At 43.0% G+C, this 18,887-nt stretch overlaps 2 protein-coding genes across 7 annotated transcripts in view; one reads left to right on the top strand and one right to left on the bottom strand.

Annotated features, from left to right (window-relative positions):
- LRRC49 (leucine rich repeat containing 49) overlaps positions 1-3,567 on the bottom strand; it is a 59,874-nt gene extending 56,307 nt beyond the window's left edge. For all 3 annotated transcript variants that reach the window (XM_069798081.1, XM_069798082.1, XM_069798083.1), the window contains exons 1-4: positions 3,429-3,567; positions 2,491-2,553; positions 1,845-1,932; positions 935-1,132 (exon numbers count right to left, since the gene is read on the bottom strand). In XM_069798081.1, the coding sequence (XP_069654182.1) occupies positions 935-1,132; positions 1,845-1,932; positions 2,491-2,553; positions 3,429-3,482 (403 nt within the window). In that variant the 5' untranslated portion in view covers positions 3,483-3,567. The remainder of the gene's footprint in view (positions 1-934; positions 1,133-1,844; positions 1,933-2,490; positions 2,554-3,428) is intronic.
- LARP6 (La ribonucleoprotein 6, translational regulator) lies at positions 3,273-14,633 on the top strand. Of its 4 annotated transcripts, none has more exons than XM_069798089.1 (3): positions 3,273-3,739; positions 11,230-11,422; positions 12,563-14,633. In XM_069798089.1, exons 2-3 carry the CDS (start codon positions 11,381-11,383, stop codon positions 13,646-13,648), a joined length of 1,128 nt encoding a protein of 375 aa, XP_069654190.1. In that variant the 5' UTR covers positions 3,273-3,739; positions 11,230-11,380; the 3' UTR covers positions 13,649-14,633. The 4 variants fall into 4 exon arrangements, with proteins under 4 accessions (XP_069654190.1, XP_069654187.1, XP_069654189.1 ...); XM_069798086.1 differs by lacking the exon at positions 3,273-3,739 and adding an exon at positions 6,228-6,511; XM_069798088.1 differs by lacking the exon at positions 3,273-3,739 and adding an exon at positions 6,740-7,921.
- Positions 14,634-18,887: the final 4,254 nt, after the last annotated feature.

The following is an 18,887-nucleotide window of genomic DNA, read 5'->3' as shown; positions in this document are numbered from 1 at the left end:
TTGATAATATAAGGGGGAAGAAGGAGGATGACTAAAAAATACCTGCAAAATAAATCAACAAATGTGCTCTGCGAGCTTTGGCTTATTTGGAAAATGATCCACTGAAAAATATTGGTCAAACACAGATCATTGTGCGTGCAAACTACCACAGGAATACAGGCTCAACTTCCATGTGTTTGTACCTCCCCCCCTTTCCCCTCCCTTCAAATAAATCAAATATGTTAGTGGGGAAAACATAAATTATTCAATAAACAAAGATAATTAATTGCTTTACTACTATAGAGAGTGAGTTCATTGTTGTCTACAATATGCCATTAGAAGACATACCTATATAAGTTAAATGATTTGTTGTTTAATTTGAAATCTTTTCAGTGCTACTCTAACATTTTATCACTAGCTACTCTAACAAACCAGTATAACAACCAGCATTTTCTATGTATCCTTCAAAGTGGGGGAAAAAAAACAGCTGTGAAGGAAAAAAAAATAATAGAAAACAAAAATAATCAATTAACATTGTTGCAAAAGTCTTAAATTAGTCGTGTCTCAGCTTTTTAAACCAATAAACATAAGACCAGAGACTTAAAAATCAGTCTGAAACATGTCATGATGGCAGTCCAGTGACTTCTTCTAATGTCATCCTCCTAAAGACACGTGTGAAAAATCCCTATTACTCCCCTTTTGTAAAAGAAAGGTTTATAAAAAGCCTGTATTTAAATGCTTATATTATATTTTGGAAAATATTTCTAGTGGTTTTCTGGCAATGATCTACTAACCTCTCTTAACACCCAACGGGAACAGTAGGCAACACTTGCTATTCAGTCATACATTCTGACAGCCAGAAGCAGCATATCTTACAGGTCATAACTTTTCAGTAAGACACCCAGTTAAACAAAACAAACAAACAAAAAGCCTACTGAGAAGTTTCCACTGTTACCTGAAGCATGTGAACTAATACTGTGGCTGCTTTGTCGGGATCTGGATTTTGTTGGTGTGTGAATAGAAGTCTCACCAAATCCTGATAAAGAACCTGTATTCTGCTTCAATTCCAAACCAGAAAGTTCTGTCAGACTGGATGGTACTGGAAGATATATCTGCTTATTACGCACCAATGGACTTAATACTCTTTGGTCTCCTGTGCGGGGAACAAAAATCAAACTGCAGACTTACATTTACTCCATAATAAGTTTTTTTTATAGTATCCCTAAAAATCAACCCATTCTGAACAGCTGTTGGTCTTTATTTTTTACCAGAATGAATAAAGAATTGCCATAATAATTAAACTGATCTCCTATCCTAGCCAATCACTGTTTTTATGACAGGCAAGCAGCAGCAGCGTGACAAGAAGTGCTGTGTTTCAAGGCTCTTCCAGACTTCACCACAGTTAGCAGTGATATCACCAAATGTCTTGCTTTTCAAAGCCAAAAGCACACAAGCACAATAGGAAAACTATCTCTTCATATCAGTGTTCTGAATTAGAAACTAATTTTGTCTAGATACATTAAAATGTTAAACATCCAAGAAAATGTTACAGTACAGATTTGTGTGGCTTCTGAGGGAAAGGATATAGTAGGGCACTTGATAGACAGTGGCTTTGTAGGTAGAAGAAAAGATGCTATTCCATGGACAGAATGAGGGGCAAAAAGTGATGAAAAAAAACATCTGCACTAGGCAGTAGAAGGATAGCAGGTTCAGGACATGATGCAGCAGTAATTATACTGAATTACTGTAGCCAATGAGGAAAAGCTGTCACTCTTGCATATTCTAATCATAATACAGTCTTTCTTTACTGTTCACTTAATAAAGAGATACAAAAACCAAACCAACCAAACCCTATCGAATATCACCTTGCCTTCCTGAATAGTTTTTTTCCAGATCATGCTGCAGAAGTCTATTGTGGAAAGATGACTGTTCTTTATTTATCCTGAATTCAAACTGTAATACAATATTTAAGACAAATGTTAAAGTTTCCAAATGCAAATAACATCTTTACACAGACAAACATAACCTTACTAACAACGATAGTTCTCAGGAAACTGCAAATGCTTTAAAAAAAATCAAATAATTGCTACAATAAAAAAAGTATTCATTCTATTAAGATACTACGACTGACAAGTTTCAGTGCTGGAAACCAAAATGAAAATAGGGAAGTTACCAGACCATTCATCTACAGTTGACTAAATAAAGGAAAAAAACCCCCACCTTATAAGGAGTACTGCAATTACAGGAGGAAGAGAGGTACAGATGGAAGTGTAAGAAATCAGATATATATAAAAGTTTATGGCAGACTATAGTACATCCCCTTCTTTTTACTTCGTGTATCTTTAATAGGATGAAATAAATTACCAAAAGACTATCAGATATAAAAGATATCATATTAAAAGTCAAAATATTGCTACTGAAAAGGCAGTTCCTATCCACAAGCATACAAATTTGCCTGTACCATAGAACTGCATTAATTAATATAACTATTAAAAAAAAGGTAATAATTACTGGTTTGCTTTTATCTGTTATTGATGAGGTCTGGATAACCAGCTGAAGACCACAATTATTAACCTGCAAATTGAAAGAAAAAGAAATGGAATTTCACATTTTTTAAAAACACGCATCAACATGAAAAGTTGAGTGTAACTTTTTTTTTAAACAGTGAAGGTATTTTCAACAGCAAACTCTGCAAAGAAAGGCATTATTCTGCAAAACTATTATGAAGAATACGTCACAGCACTAAGTAACACTACAAATTTTTTAGTTTAAAAAACCCCACCGTTTTTAAAAATACACTGAAAGCATGGCTTTCGTGGGGATGTTATCCTCGTGATGAAGAAAACAAGTGTTTACATTTAAATATAAGAATTTTTTTTTTTAAAGACAAAATACGCTGGCTCTTTTAGTTGGATCTACATGACGACACGTAGCACCTACCTGCTAAATAACCACAACGTTTAACAGCAATATTTAACCAAATGGCTTCTATACCCACTTCCCCGCAAAGAACAGGAGGCGTACCAATAACGCAGGGGAAGCTTCCTCACGCCAGTCACGGCGCAGAGAAGACCGACCGACCGACCTCCCCCCCCTCACCCGCGCTTACCTCCCCTGCCGCCCCCCTCGAAGCGGCAAGGGCTGCCGGCAGCGGACTCCGCCAGCTGCGAAGCACCGAGGCCCCGGGGCAGCCGCTCGCCCGGCCGGTGACACACGGCCTCGCAGAACCGCGCCCTCAGAGGCGCCGCCGCCGCCCCGCCCCGTGCCCGCCCTTCCGAGGAGCGGCGAGGGCTCAGCCGCCCGCCCCGGCCCGGGAGCGGCACAGCGCGGAGGAGCGCGGCCGCGTAGCGGAGGAATACCGCCGGTCGTGTCCCGACGCCCCACGCACGGACGGCTGAAGAGAAAGGGCGGTTGCCACCCCCGCCCCACACCACCCCGGCAGCACCTACCGGGCCGGGCGCTGCCCGAGGGCCCCTGCCGGGCCGGCACTTGCTGGGCATCATGGAAACCCGCTTCCCTCAGCGCCTCGCCGCACCTCACACCTCCGCGCCGGCCGCCGCCTCTGTCGGAAATCTCTCCGCCGTTACCGGGGCGACCGCCGCTTCCGGCCCGCTGCCGGCAAGCCGCGCCCTTGCTCCGCCTGCTGGCTGAGGCGGCGCTGAGTGGCGGGAAGCCGTGAGGTGTCGTCGCGCCGGGCGGCCGTTCCGCTCTCCCCCGCTGCCTGCTTCGGGAGCGACGGTGCCCGGCGAAGCGGCCTCAGGTAGGGGGCCGAGGGGTAGGGGTCGGGGAGGCGCGGGAGGGGGCCTCGCAAGTGCGCGGCGGTCCGCCCGTCTGCCCCCTCTTCCCCCCCAGTAGTAAAAAGACGCTAGTACGGTTGTATTTTTCTGAATTCTAAATGCTAATTCTGAAGCGACTGTGTATGAAAACCCGTGAAAAGGCAAGAAGCTGGACGTACCTTCCAGGTTCCCGTTCTGCCTCAAGAAGTTGCCTTGTTAGGCACATACTTGTCACAACATGTGAAAATCTGACTGGGAGAGCTTGGGTGCCGCCGTGGTGTGCTGGGAGTCCCGTCTGTTGATCGGTACCTCGGTCTGGCGTCACCTCTTGCGGCTGGCGGGTCAGTACCTGCTAACCCCAGAAGCCCCACAGACGGGCAGCGGATGATTTTAAACACGGACATCGAGGACTCCCTCAGCGGCTAGAAAAGCAACGGCGTGGCTGGCTGTGTGCGGAGGGGCTGTGAATTGCCTCGTGGTGTCTTCCCCATCCACATCCCGGGTTTAGCTTTCTGTATTGTTGGTTTAGTTACCGTTTGCTGAAAGGCTGATAGAAGTGTAACGGAATTATGACTGACTTTGTGAGAAATACAAAATATGGGTGTGGGTTTTTTATGATAGGTAGACAATACTGTGCCAACAAGGAATGTGCCATGATAAATCTGTCAAAGGTTTTGCACAGTTGAAGTTCACGGGATCGTAATCCTAACTGGGTATCAGAAGATCAGCTGAGGTATGGGTTTCCCTCTAAGGGACTTGTCTACATTATTCGTTTAGTTTTAAGTTCTCCCACAGTTACAAATACTGCTTGATTTCTGCTGGTAGTTAAGCTTATAGAACATTGCTATATTAAAGAAAAAAAAATTAGCCTGGTAATTTTGATGGAAATCTAATCAACAGGGTGTTTGAAACAACATCAGTCTTCATCTACACTAGTTCTCTCAACATTATCAGTATCTTTGTAGCAGACTACAAGGATGATGACAGTAGGACTCCTCAAAGAAATGAGCTAAACATTGACAAGGCCAAAGGCCAATTCTGTGCGGCGGCCACTGGTAAAGCAAAAAAACAGATCTAGTGCCCTTCCCTATAAAATCAAGTTCTCTTAACCTCGACAGAAGGACTCATCAGATAAACTGAAATGTCTCAAACATCATTTAGGTTAGCTGTAGCACAAAATAGTTCTTTGCTCATAGTGGTCCTAACCTTGTTCCTACCCAGGGATTCCCACGCACTCAAATACAAAATCAGACCCACAATCCCTGTACGTACTCTCTCCTAGGATGTGTATTTTGTGTTTGTATTTCTGCTCCCGCTGAAATCAATAGCAAAGTGATGACATACCCAAGGCCTATTACAAAATGCTGTCCATTAGCAGAGAACTAGAGATTTGGTTAGTGATGCATGTAAGCATACTTAATAAACAAAATATTTCGTTGCTTAAGGCGTGTTAAAAAATGAGCCAAACCCACTGAGGCAGAGTGGTAGTCCCATTATGTGTTCAAGCCAGCAAATCTGACTCATGAGGACTGTTTGTCACAGTGGTGAGAAGAACCGGCCCCTGAGCGCAGTCTCACTTTTTGTCCATCCAGATTTTTAGGAAGAAAACATTGAGGCAGTAGAGTGGAGTACAGTTCAGATGAATTGTACAGGCAAAACCAAGGATGCCACAAACGAAGCGGTGACTTCAAGATCCAACCTGCATCTAGCAGTTTGGGTTCAGCTGGTGTTGAAAGAAAGATCTTCCCTGACTGAAGAATGAGTATTTACATGGTGAATTGAAATGCTTTAAATTCTAATCCTGAAAACATGAATGTTTATTTCATGTTAATGGCTGAAACAGTCCACTGAAGTACAGTGCAATAGTCTTAAGTTCAAAATAAATCAACGCGTAAGTGTTTCAGAAAAGGGGCCTCTATTTTAGTAAGTTCTTATGGGGGCGTGTTTTGATTCTGTTTAAGTACCATGCAGAATTATAGAGGAGTGCTCTACAGAACTAACACGTATCCGGTCATGTCCTTGTTCACTCGGTTTTCTTATTTCAAAACCTCATCCTCGGCATTGAAAACCACACTTAGCCCAGCGTAACCTTTTTGAATTTCTTAAAACGCAACGCTCTAGTCAGGACGCAGCAGCGCAGCCCCGAGGCTGCACAAGGAGATGAGAAGCCGGGGCGTTGCTCTTCGGTGAGGAGCCAGTTGTTTTGAAAGAAAAGCAGTCCCAGTTCAGTCGTCGACGGGCAAGAAACTTTAACCAGCCTGCAGCCGGGCCCCCGCGCTGGGCGCAGCATCGCCGGAGGAGGGACGGACCCTGCGGCTGCCCCCGCCGGGGCGCGCCCGGGGGACCGCAGCTGGTTGCGCCGCCCCAGCGCCGCCGGCCCCGCGCCGCCGCCTCAGCGGGAGGGGAGCGGAGGCGACGCGAAGCGCAGGGAGGGGGGCGGCGGGCGGCGGCGGCGGCGGCCGCAGCCGGGGGGGTATCGCTGCTGCGGCGGCGGGCAGAGCCCGGGCGGCGGCACGGCGCGCTCTGCCGCCCCGCGCCATGGCCCAGCGGCAGCCGGACGCCCCGGGGGGCTCCGAGGCGGCGGAGCCTGGGGCTGGGGCCGGCGGCCCCGTGCAGATCCGAGTGGCCGTGCAGGCGGCCGCGGAGGAGGCACAGGAGGAGGAGGCGGAGGAGGAGGGCGGCGGCGCGCCGTGCCCGGCGGCGCGGGGCGGCGGCAGCTGCAGCGAGGAGGACTCGGGGCGGTGCGGGCGCTCCAGGTGAGCCGCGGGCCGCGGCGGCGGCGGCGGCAGGGAAGGGGCCGCGGCCGGCGGCCGCCTCTCCCTGCGGGCCCGGCTGTGCGGAGCGAGGCCGCCGCGGACACCCACGTCACGGTGCGGCCGCGGCTGATGCAACGCCGGCGGGGAGGGCTGGGGGACGCGGGACAGCCGCCGGGCGAGAGCCGCCCACCCGGGCTGCGTGTGTGTCCCCCCGAGGGAGGTGGCGGGGCCGGGGCCGGGGCCGGGGATGGGCGCCGCAGCCCCGCCGTAGGTGCGGAGCGGGACGTGGCTTCCCCCGCAGCGAGAAGCGCCGGGCTGTGGTGCCCCCGAGGTTTCCGTTTCACTGCCTTTTACAGAAAGGGTTTGGTGGTTTTTGGTTTTTTTTTTTTTTTCCCCGTTTGGTTTTTATTGCGTAGAAGCGTAGAGATTTTCTTTAGTAGAATTAAGAGACGGACAAGCAGACCCGTTCTAGGGCTTTGGAAACAAGTTGGCCAGACATGAAATCAAGACCAGCTTAAATGCAGAAGGAACTACCACTTCATAATCTACTCTACGCTTCACTGCTTGATAATGCCAATAGTGTTGTCTGTATTTAATGATAAATTGCAGGAATTAAGTTACTTTGAAGCCTACCAGAATCTCTTTCTTGTAAAAGAAACATCCAGGATTTTTGTGCCAAAAAACTGCCGAGAGACAAAGCTCGTTAGTTGTAGTCTGTCTTATGTGTTGTATTAAAGCTGCAGATGCAGTAATAAATTCAGTCACATAAAGATTTAGGTACAGTAGCATGAAATTCAGTATTCTGTTAGAAGATCAATTGTTTCTAATAGATTCTCTAACTTCATATCCTAGCACTGACTCAGAATGAACTGCAGTGTATTATTTTAAATTACAGAGGGGTAGTTGGAGAGCGGGAATTTTCTCCAGCTGCCAAAGCTGTCGACTGTGCGCTACGGAAACAGGAGGCGAGCATAGCTAGACACAAGTAAAATGTTTAAACTGAGTCTGCTTGGTCTTTCCACAATCCTATGTGACTGTTGTATTTTTATAAATCAAATGTGTACAGCAGTCTATAGTGTTGCATTCTAATTACTGATTTCTTAAATTCAGAGTATTTTTTACATTTGTTTTCTTTGACAATGTTGCTTGTGTAAGAGCTTCTAGCCCTGGCCTAGACTGGAAAAATGGGTGCTTATTTTTTCAAAGTTTGTAACACATAATAGCTAACTCTTAAATGTCGCTAATTTAATCGTCTGCAGTAGGTGCTGTCTTCAGAAATGTTTGCTGTCAGTACTGATGTATATTCAGTTCTTGTGGAGGTTGCCTTTTTGTAAATGGCCTCTTCCTGATCCAGGAAAGGCCAGAGGTATTGCCCTGGAGAGAACTATAAAGGCTCTGCATCAGAAGTAGGTGAGTGGAGTTCACACATGCTTTTGCCATTTACATGTAACCTTAGCTACAGGTTTACTTTTGGGAATGAAACATCTGGTAGGAAGTTATTTACCCAAACATTTGAAAAATTGCGATGGTCTAAAACTGCTGGGAATGAGCCATTTAGCTCTCCAGCTAAGCTAGCAGACAATTTAGATTTTTTTCCTCAGTTTCTAGGTTTTATAACTTAAGAAATGAAAACCATTTCCTCATGGTCAAGACACCACAGTTCTTCAGGAGATCTCTGAGTATTTATGATATTCAGTCCTCAGCCATTTAGCTGCCAGGTGCTTCAGAAAAACCTTCAGACTGTTTATAACAAACAGGTAGTTCTCCTGCACATAAAGTAAAGCTGTTCTTGCTGAACTTAAGTTTATTTTGGATGCAGACAGACGCAGGAAGAATCTGAGCTTGAAAGGTGAACATCTTTATGATGTTGTCGGTCTGAAATATAATGTCTCACAATAGAAGTTGAAATTTAATGATTGCTGCAGCCACATGTCCCATTAATAGGCACCCAGTATTGTATCCACTAGTTTTTGTTGGCAGACTTGCACTGCCTTTGGGAGATTGTACTGTTGGAACATCAACTTAATGCTGTAGATTATATTGCCACATAGTGCTTATTAATACAATACCTTATTCTTTTTGAGACTCAGCAAAAGCTTGTCAAAAAGTTAGACTCTATCCAGACAATTTAATGTACTGTTTGTGAGTTTTGATGTTTAAAACCCAAAGTCTATTCTCTGTGCAGATATGTGTTTACTTTCTTGTGTGACTAATAGCCAGATGAGTCACCATGTTAAAAGGTAGGTTTTCAGTCTATCATGTTTTGACAAGCATATCCATCACAAAGCTCTGAATAAATAAATAGGTAAATGAAAGTTGTGAATAACTATTAGGCTTTTTTTTTTTGTCAATGTTGACTGCCATTGATTTATCAACTACCTTTGTAGCAGAGTTGATACCCTAGAGATACTACCAGCTGATCATTACTATGAATTAATATGGAGCTAGTTACAAATTTCTGCATTTGCTGTAGGTGGAATTTCCCTACAGTACTTAGTGAAGGCTGTTGTAAAAGCCCTAAAGATTTTGTAAATGCTGAACTGTCTGCCAAATAGAGAAAAGGTGTATAATTCAGACTGTGACCAATATTTAATTTAGAGAGGTGAATTGAGACCTGTCTCTTATTCAGTGTGTTAGCACTGTAAGTAAGGATGGTACTGATCTTTGCAAACATGCAGTTCTTTTTTTTTTTTTCCCTGAAGCATGATGCTCCATTTTCTTTCCATCCAAACCTTCCAAACACCTGCAAATGTCTGTACTAATAAATCCTCTAAAAAACCTGTAAGCTCCATCCTGAATTGAAAGTAAGCTTTTCTTAGCAGAGTGTGGATATGTAAAAATGCTGAAATGTTCTAAGTTTCTTGTGCCCACACTAGTTCTGAATCGGTAGTGAATGAAAAATGAGAAGTAGTGGAGTAAGGGAACATCACGAATGAAAAATAAACACTTAACCTTGTTTTGTCTTCCTTCTCAAACCAGCACCCACAGCTTCCCACTGAATGTTTTTTACTATCTTATTCATAACTTCACTTATTGTCCTCCACTTCTGGCATTGTCAAATAACTTAAATTCTTTTTCTTGCTCTCTCACTCTTCTCATTTCTTTGAACTGTAGCCCATTAAGTGGCTAGGGAGATTTTAACAAGGAGACTTCCAGGATTGTGTGAGTGAGTATCCGTGTATATCTGATGTGTTGCCCTATCATCAGAAGAACCATAATAAGTGAATAAATCGTTAGCTTCAGAAAGCTAGGTCCCAGAGAACTGCCATAACTTGTCACAGCTGGGAGCACGTTCCCTGTGCAGAGCCCACTGACCTGAACAATATCTTCAGATGTACAGCAAGCACCTGCCTAGGCAGTGCTTCTGCCTGCGCCCAGGCATGGGTGGCACGTCAGTCAGCATTAAGGTAACAGTCTCCAGTTTGTCTCCAGGACAAAACTGCCACAAGACAAGGTGGTTCATTAGCCTGCATCCTCCCTGCCAGATTGCCCTCGGAGGACTCTAGTGTGATGCCTGCTCCTTTGTTTAATGATTCCACAAGCTCTGCAAAAAGCCATTTAGGACCATTTTGAGAAAATGTGTGGCTTCTCCTTTTTTGTTGCTGACGCACATAGGACACCAAAGTAATACATGACTTATAGGGTCTAGGGAGCTTAGTGGATGATTTTTTTTTTTTTAACAGAAACTTACATGATGGTCCCACAGCAAAACTGGGCTGCTAACAGCTTTAAAAAAAGTGACTCTGGCTTAAGACAGATTTGTGCGTTATGGTTCATATAGCAACTTCTATGGCTGTAGTCTGTGGGTGAACTATTTGCCTCAGTGCTAGATAACAATTTAAATGGTCGTTTGTATTTCAGCAACAAACATGTTGCTGTAGCTGTATGTGGCAAGAAGTAAATCTCAAATCCATGGTTGCAATATCTTTGGGGGGGGATAGGATGCCCAGTAGTGCTTCGTTTTGCACAGATACCTAGACAACATGATGGGAGGGGGAAGAGAGGAAATGAGAATGACTTCTTAACAACCTGCATATAAGTGCTATACAGCTGTTCCTGAGGTACATGAGCTGCTACTGCACCAAAGTCCTTAATCTGAAACGTCCGTACAGTTTAAGCCCCTTGGTAAACTGCTAGTTAAGTTACTCTGTCACTCTGGAAGTGACCTGTAAAAAGTGCAGTAGTCCTCCTGTCAGCCTTTCTTGCTCCCTGGATACTGGCTCCTGCATTCATGCAGTGACGAGGCTTGAGAAATCATGGTTGCATCAAGTTGGAATATTCATTCGCTGGTACGTGACACTACTCATGAAGCACATAAATGTCAAGCCATTGTTTAATAGCTTCATACTGAAACCCAAAATACTGTCACTGGAGGAACTTTGTACAGCACCAAGTGCCTGTGCACCTGCATTTCATGTTTTGGTGTAGGATTTGAGTTGACAGAGTGTTTTCAAGATGCTAGTTATATGTCTCATTGCTCTACACTGAGATCAGCTTTTGGAATGAGCTCAGGAACTTGACTTCTTATGCTGACTGGAAAGCTTCATCCTCTGAGCTGGCCTCCTGCCTCAGATGGCTAGGGTGATACCTGTTCAGTGCCTACGTATAAAGTAAGTTGGAATCAGCATTATGGTTATGCCTTTTCATTTTGAAAGAGTATTTGAATCCACTAATATAAGATGAAGATCTGTTAATAAAATGATTTAACTGTTTTCTAGTGGTGGGGAAAATGATGATGACTCTGACCAGAACTGGAAACCACCAGAAAATGACCTGATCCAGAAGTTAATAGCACAGATTGAATATTACTTCTCAGATGAGAACCTTGAGAAAGATGCCTTCCTTCTAAAGCATGTGAGAAGAAATAAGATGGGCTATGTCAGTGTTAAACTCCTTACTTCTTTTAAGAAGGTAAGTTACCTTTTTAAGACTTGAAGCACCTTGTGTAAGCCTGGTGAATCTAAAAACATTAGGAGAGATAAGATGGAAATAACTTATTTTATAGAGGTTGTTTTACAGTCTTCCTCTTTATCAGCCTCTCTCAGGGGTCAGTTGAGTTTTGATGTGATGGTTAGGTGTGTTCTCATCCAGAACTTCACTTCCGGAACTTCTTCATGATTGGCTAGGGAAATCATACGCTTTTAAGCAACTAAGCTTTTAAATTACCATTCTGGGAGACAGTAAGGCATAGTAAATGGGACATTGGATTCAAAGTCATTTCTAGATCAGCTACTCATGAGTAGCTATGTAAAGTTACTTTTCTGTCTCTGTGAAGGGATGGTGAATCTGACCTTTGCAAATGTACAGAGATCCAAAAATTAAGACTAGTAAAAAGTATCTGGTAACTGAAGTAACTTAAAGGTGAGGTGGGTTTTATTCTTTTTTTTTTTTCTTTTTTTTTTTTTTTACATTAGGAACTCCTATGTACATATGTGTATGTAACTGATTTCTTAAATTACGTTAGAAACACTTTGTCAAGATTCTAAATCTGACAGTTTTGCAGAGCTATTCGGTCTAGAAGTTAAGGCACTCCCAGTTTCTTCAGACTACTTCAAACAGATTATACTGATAACAGATAAACTCTTAAAAACACTCCTTGGAAATGGAGAAGTTTCGGGGGTTTTTAAAGTGAGATTTTTGAGGGAAGAAAAATCAGTTCAGTAAAATGAAGTCCTAAACTTGGCAAAACTACTTGTTTGGCAAATTTAACAAAATAAAACCTACAGAACATGCATTTTGTCATGGTTCAGACCTAGATATGGAATGACTGAACATCACTTGAGCAGGCTTTAAGATAAAGTAATGATTTTCCGTTTGAGATGTAGCATCAGTTCCTATCTTCTGTAGATTCAACATGCCATGAGCTTTACAGGAACTCAGTGATGCCCATTATAGCAGGAAAACTGTTTACTTCTTCACTCAAGTCTGATACATGAAACTTAAATCCAGGTTTCTCTTTGTAGACTGGAGGCTGCATCTGCCTTACACTTTCTCTAATTAGTTTGAGTGGGTTTGATTAGTTGTGCTGCTTAACCTGTGTCTGTCTTCAAGGTGAAACACCTTACCCGTGACTGGAGGACCACAGCCTATGCACTGAAGTACTCAGACACTCTTGAGCTCAATGACGATAACAGAAAGGTTAGAAGAAATACTCCAGTTCCAGTGTTTCCAAGTGAAAACCTCCCTACCAGGATGTTACTGGTGTATGATATCCACATGATTTCTGAGCTGCAGGCTCTTAACAAACAACAAGAAAATGGATGCATGCAAGAAAGGATAATGGAGCATCTCCTCAAAACCTTTGTAACTTTTGGTGTAATTTCATCAGTTCGTATTCTCAAGCCTGGTAGGGATCTACCACCTGATATCAGGAGGGTCAGCAATCGGTACACCCAACTGGCAACTCAGGAATGTGCTATTATAGAATTTGAAGAAGTAGATGCTGCCGTGCGTGCTCATGACTTCATGTGTGCTGAAAAGAAAGAGACCAGCATGAAAGTTGTCCTAATAGGCATGAAACCTCCAAAGAAAAAAGTTCCCAAAGACAAGAACCAAGATGACGATACCAGCAAGAGTCTTAAGAAGGCTAGATCCCTTAATAAGAGAGTTGAGGAACTTCAGTTTGTTGGTGACGAATCGTCAGCAAATAGCTCTTCTGACCCAGAGAGTAATCCTACATCACCGTTGTCAGGACGCAAAAGTACTGCAACAAATACTAAGAGTAATTTGAGCCCCATCATCCACTCAAACAACCATTTGAGTCCTAATGTGTCACCCAGATCAAGTCCTTGGAATAGTCCATCTTCACTGAGAAAAGTAACCAGAAAGTCTCCGCTGGCTGAAGACAGCAAGCTTAACCCAAGCAGTAGCCCTGAAATTCCACAGAAATGTACAGATTATTCCTCAGATAGCAGTATCACTCCTTGTGGTAGCCCCTGGGTACAGAGAAGAAAATCTCAAACCGTAACACAAGAGAAGAGTCCCGGCAGTAGCCCCATGTTGGCTCGGAAAATACAAAATGCAGATGGTCTACCTGTAGGGGTGCTGCGGCTGCCTAAAGGTCCTGATGGCACTAAAGGATTCCACAATGGATGTGAAAGAAGGAAGGCTATGAAGAATGAATCAATCATTCTTTAAAAACAAATCTCACAAGTCAGTCAACTGCTTTTGCTCAAGCCTGGTGAGAAATTGTCACTTGAGTGACTGAGTTAATTCAGTATTTAATTTTAAAAGATTTTTTTATTCATATAGGGACTTTATCATTTGTATATTTGTATATTCATTCCACAAAATCACAGAACAGTTGAGGTTGGAAGGCATCGCTGGAGATTGTCCAGTCCACCTCCTTTGCTTAAGCAGCATCCACTACAGCAGGTCACATAGGGTTTTGAATATCTGCGAGGATACAGACTCCCCAGCCTGTCTGGGCAACGTGTGCCCACGTTCAACCATCCACACAGTAAAAAAGTGTTCCCTTACATTCAGGTGGAATTTCCTGTGTTTCAGTTTGTGCCCCTTTTCCTGTGACTGGGTATTGCCGAGAAGAGCCTAGCTCCATCTTCTTTATGCCTTCCCATCAGGTATTTAAGACCACTGATGAGATCCACCCCCTGAGGTGTCTCTTCTCTAGTCTGAACAGCCCCAGCTCTACAGGCCTCTCACATGAGAGATGCTCCAGTCTCTTCATCATCTTATGCACTTATCTAATGCAATGCCCTTATCTGCATCATTATTTTTTTAATGTATTAGTTTGAAATGCCTAAATATTGAAACAGGCATATAAATCATCCATGTAACTACATTATTTGCAAAGCTACGATCCTGAAGAGCAGTGTGGCAATACTTACAGTTTAGCAGTTGTATGATAATAAGCTGTGGTATGTTACCAGCGTAATCATAAGGAATAAAGGTTTTGAAGACTTCCTGTGTTTGTATCAAAAGGAGCTGAGAAACTTACGCTACAGTGAGCAGTTGCTGTCTGCTTGCATACATCTCCAAAGGAAATATTGTTCAGTTGGACCAAAGTGCGTATCTTCATGTGATGTGAGCATTGAAGACTGTTCTGTAAGTCTTATCTCATATAATCAGATGGAAATAAATGACAATATTAACTCTGTCTAGATCTATTTTGTTTACTTTTAAAATAAGTTGAGCTGCACCTGAATAGATACTTAAACCTCATCTTATACCATCTGAAATTCTAGAAATAGTTACTTGAAATTTCCACTACATTCAGGGGGAAAAAAAAAACACCAAGGTCCTCTGCCCCATTACTGATGGTTACTTCAGTGGTGATGCTTCACTCCGGCTATATGTCACAGTCATTTTTATACAGTATTATAAACTAAACAATGGTTATCTCACTGGTAACTCTGAATTTAACAAGCAGGGTCAGGAAGAAGCACTTAAAATTAACTATAATCCTACCTGAAGCCAAAGAAGAGCCTCTGCAGTTTTACTTACAAAAAGTTGTAGTCCTGAAAAATAGCCCTGCGACAGTAAGAAGGTAAGGTTTCAGCTTCTAATGTACAACTTGGGAACGGTGCACAACAACGTTCTAATCAGACGATTCTTCATTCCCAGACTTCTCCACATCTTTTCCAACTTTCATTTCCACTCTAAGCATAACACTTCCGCAGTGTAAGTAACTGCAGTAACACACAGTTAGAAACCAATGTACAGGAATCCCCCGGTTCTCTGTTGTCGCAGTAGAGACAGACACGACAAGCATCAGATTGTGCAAAATGGCTACTTTATTGTTCTAACAAACCTTTTCATTACCTTCTTCAAAGTATGTGTTCATATATGATTGGTTTAGTTAGTAACTAACAGTTCATGATTGGTGAGTCGTCAGGATGGTTCCTCTTATCATTGTCTTGTTTGCACAGCTCTTCTTGGGACTTTCCAGACTCTCAAGGATACACTACAAGCTGCTCGAGGTCACGCTGCTCATGCATCGTCAGGCATTCTGCAGACCTGCTTCATTCCCTGACAATTCCCCCTTTTTGTATTTGTGCTAAAAATATTGCCCCGGTGGCCCTCTGCAGGCCCTTTGCAGAAGGCTGAGAAGACAGGGCAACAGTAGGAGCACAGTTATCACAATCAAGATCACTACCCCCACAGTCTTGAGCAGAGATATCAACCATCCAGGCAATCCTCAACCCTCGAACATCTTTGTTAGCCAATCTAAATCATCGCTTTCTGTCAACTTCCTGACTTCCTTCTTTAATTGTTGAATACTACTGTAAATGGATTCTGAGTGATTGGATAGATTCATACAACACAACCCTTCAAACTCATCACAACCATGCCCTTGTGCCAAAAGCAAAAAATCAGTTGCAGCTCTATTTTGTAGCGTAGCATGTCTGACGCTATCAACGTCAGTTAGAAGGCCACTTAAAGCTAAAGAGGTAGCATTAGTTTGTTTGTTAAGCCAACATCTCTACTTATTTAAAGTTCTTAAGGCATTTGTAACGCCAGCTCCTGGTGCCAATGTGGAGGCTGCTATGATCTGGCCTGGATTCCAGAATTCAATGTTATCTTGACAGGAACTGTTAAACTGATGAACAGTCCTTTGGACTCGCCTATGTTTTCGAGTCAGTTCAGAATCATTGACACGCTTGGTGTTAATAACGTGAGGCGTCCGAGGCTACACGGGCCTCCATTCAGTTTAGATGGAATGCCTCCCCAGGCACGATCTCCACAGATTAAAAACACACCAGGAGTTAGTGCAAGAGGAACAACAGAGGATCGTGAAGCATTAGGTGCGGTATAATTACACCATGCAGTTGCATTGCGATGATAGAGAATACTAGTTGCATTAACATTTTGGCCTTGGCAAGCAGTATTGTTATAAGAGTAATTAAAAAACACACAAGCATCCATCATTACAGATCCTAATAATTCTAACTCTTGGGGTTCCTGGGTAACTGGCGAGAGGTGCGCATACACATTATCCCAGTTTTTTGTACAATTTTCTGGAGAACTACAGAGATTCGGAATCTGCAGTGGGTTCGGTCAAGTGTCCACGGGTATTCCTACCAAGCATGTAGAGAATGGATTTTCAGGGCTTGCGGTGGCGAGACAGGGTGTCCTGATGTGTCATGTTTGCTAAAGTGACCCAAACATTTTGTTTAGGTTGTGAGACCACCCATCCTTCACCCTGAGGCAGGTTTCAATGCAGGCTGAACACACCGAGTAGGAACCCAGCGAGGACGGGCATCTGTGGAAACACAAGCATAACCCCTTCCCCAGGTTAATAGCTCACATGGTCCACTCCACTGACCAGTAATTAAATTTTTAACATGTACTTTGATGCCTTTTTGTAAATTCTGTGTTGAAAAAAGAGAAGAGAAATGTTGACAAAGAGGAGGTAGGGAAGAATTATCCCCATAATGGAGAAAGTTAAGAATATAAACTGCTTTATCTAAACATGCCTGTAGTGGCTCCCCAATCATTCCCCCTTTTTGTTTTTGAAGCTGCCGCTTCAACGTGCCATGTGCACACTCAGCAATTGCTTGTCCTGTTGGGGAATGGGGAATTCCTGTAACATGAGTAACACCCCACAGATTAAAAAATGTTTGAACTTTCTGTGAAGCATATGCTGGGCCATTGTCCGTTTTAATTTGGCGTGGCACCCCAAGCATAGAGAAAGCCTTCTGTAAATGTTGAATCACATCTTTTCCGGTTTCTCCATTATGTGCTGTTGCTACTAAAGCATGAGAATAAGTATCAATAGAAACATGAACATATTTCTGTCAGCCAAATTCATTTATATGAGTAACATCAGTTTGCCAAATCTGTAAAGCCTGCATACCTCTGGGATTAGTACCAAAATACACTGGAGTGTGAGTTCCTTGGCAATCAGGGCAGGCAGCTACAATAGAGCGAGCTTCAGTATGGGACAAACCAAACTGCCATCATAAAGCTCGAAAACCTTGATGAAAAAATTGATGTGATAATACAGCTCGTTGCTTCATGTTAGGAACAGTACTCAGAGTCATAGCAGAAACAAGAGCATCCGCTCTGGCATTACCTTCCGTATAAAATCCTGGTAAAGTGGTATGACTCCGGATGTGCATGATAAAATAAGGTTCTGTTCGTAGTTGAATACTTTTCCAGAGTTCTAAAAGCACATCAAATAATAATTGATTGTCTGACATGGTCAAAACCACTTTGTCTAGTCAAGAAACTAAATTAGCTACATACGCTGAGTCAGTTATAATATTTACAGGAGTAGAAAAAATAGAAAAAAACAACAGCCATTGCACGCAGCTCTACTACTTGTGGAGAACCATTTTGATATACTACTTTGTTGTTCCAGTTGTTGTTTTCATACCATACTACTGCTGCTTTACCTGTTTTTCCCGAACCATCTGTAAAGACAGTGGGGCCTTTCATAGGTTCTGGCTGGCTTAAATTTTTCTGACCAAATGGTATTTCTCAAGCAAATTTCAGTAGCGGGTGTGACGGTAAATGATACGATATCTGCCCTTGAAAACCCGCCATAGCCGCTTGCAGCTCGTAATTGTTCGCCAGACACCATTCAAAGTACCAATTTTGAACAGGTAAAGCAGTCGTAGCTGGATCACGTCCTGTTAGTTCTAAACATTGTTTTCTGGCTTTTATGATTACATCAGCAATAAGTTCAAACAATCCAGGAGCAGTTTTTCGTGGCTGGAATGATAAAAACATCCATTCTAAAATATGTCATGGGTCATCCCACTCAGAATTCCGCTGCACCAAAGCACCAAATGGCACAGTTTTGTCAATTAGTACAAAGAATTGTACCAATTGAGACAGATGTATTCAAGAAACAAATTTCTTGTATATACATTGTTCCACCATGTGAATTACATTTAACGCTTCCTTATTTAATATTCTGGGTTTTGTTGGATCATTGGAATTTTTTAATAATTCCAATAAAGGCTGCAACTGCGAATTGGTCAGTCCAAGACAGGGCCTGATCCAGTTCAAGGATCCCATCAGTTTCTGTACATCATTGAGTGTCTTAACCTCAAGGTTGAGTTTCACAGGTTGGGGCACAACCTGCTTGCTTGTAATTGTCATTCCCAAATATTTCCAGGGTTCTATTTTTTGCACCTTTTCAGGGGCAATAACTAATCCATATTGTTGTAACGAATTCCTAGCCAAATTTTTCATATCATTCAACTGCTCCTTGTTGTCTGATGCTAACAAAATGTCATCCATATAATGATAACAATAACTAGTAGGGAATTTTTCCCTTACAGGTGACAGAGCTTGTGCTACAAACCATTGACAAATTGTTGGCGAATTTTTCATGCCCTGCGGCAGAACTCTCCATTGATATCTTTTTGCCGGTTCTGCATGATTGATAGAAGGCACAGAAAATGCA

This window comes from Haliaeetus albicilla, chromosome 12 (assembly GCF_947461875.1).
Source record: "Haliaeetus albicilla chromosome 12, bHalAlb1.1, whole genome shotgun sequence".
Lineage (NCBI taxonomy): Eukaryota > Metazoa > Chordata > Aves > Accipitriformes > Accipitridae > Haliaeetus > Haliaeetus albicilla.
The sequence above is the reverse complement of the archived record's forward strand: the minus strand, read 5'-3'. Positions and strand labels throughout refer to the sequence as shown.

What these genes read in the sequence shown, in the direction of transcription:
- LARP6 (XM_069798086.1), top strand. Translation starts at nt 6,294, where the DNA reads ATGGCCCAGCGGCAGCCGGACGCCCCGGGGGGCTCCGAGGCGGCGGAG. An exon ending in GGGCGGTGCGGGCGCTCCAG is followed by an intron (nt 6,512 to 11,229) that starts GTGAGCCGCGGG and finishes ACTGTTTTCTAG; the next exon opens with TGGTGGGGAAAATGATGATG. An exon ending in TCCTTACTTCTTTTAAGAAG is followed by an intron (nt 11,423 to 12,562) that starts GTAAGTTACCTT and finishes TCTGTCTTCAAG; the next exon opens with GTGAAACACCTTACCCGTGA.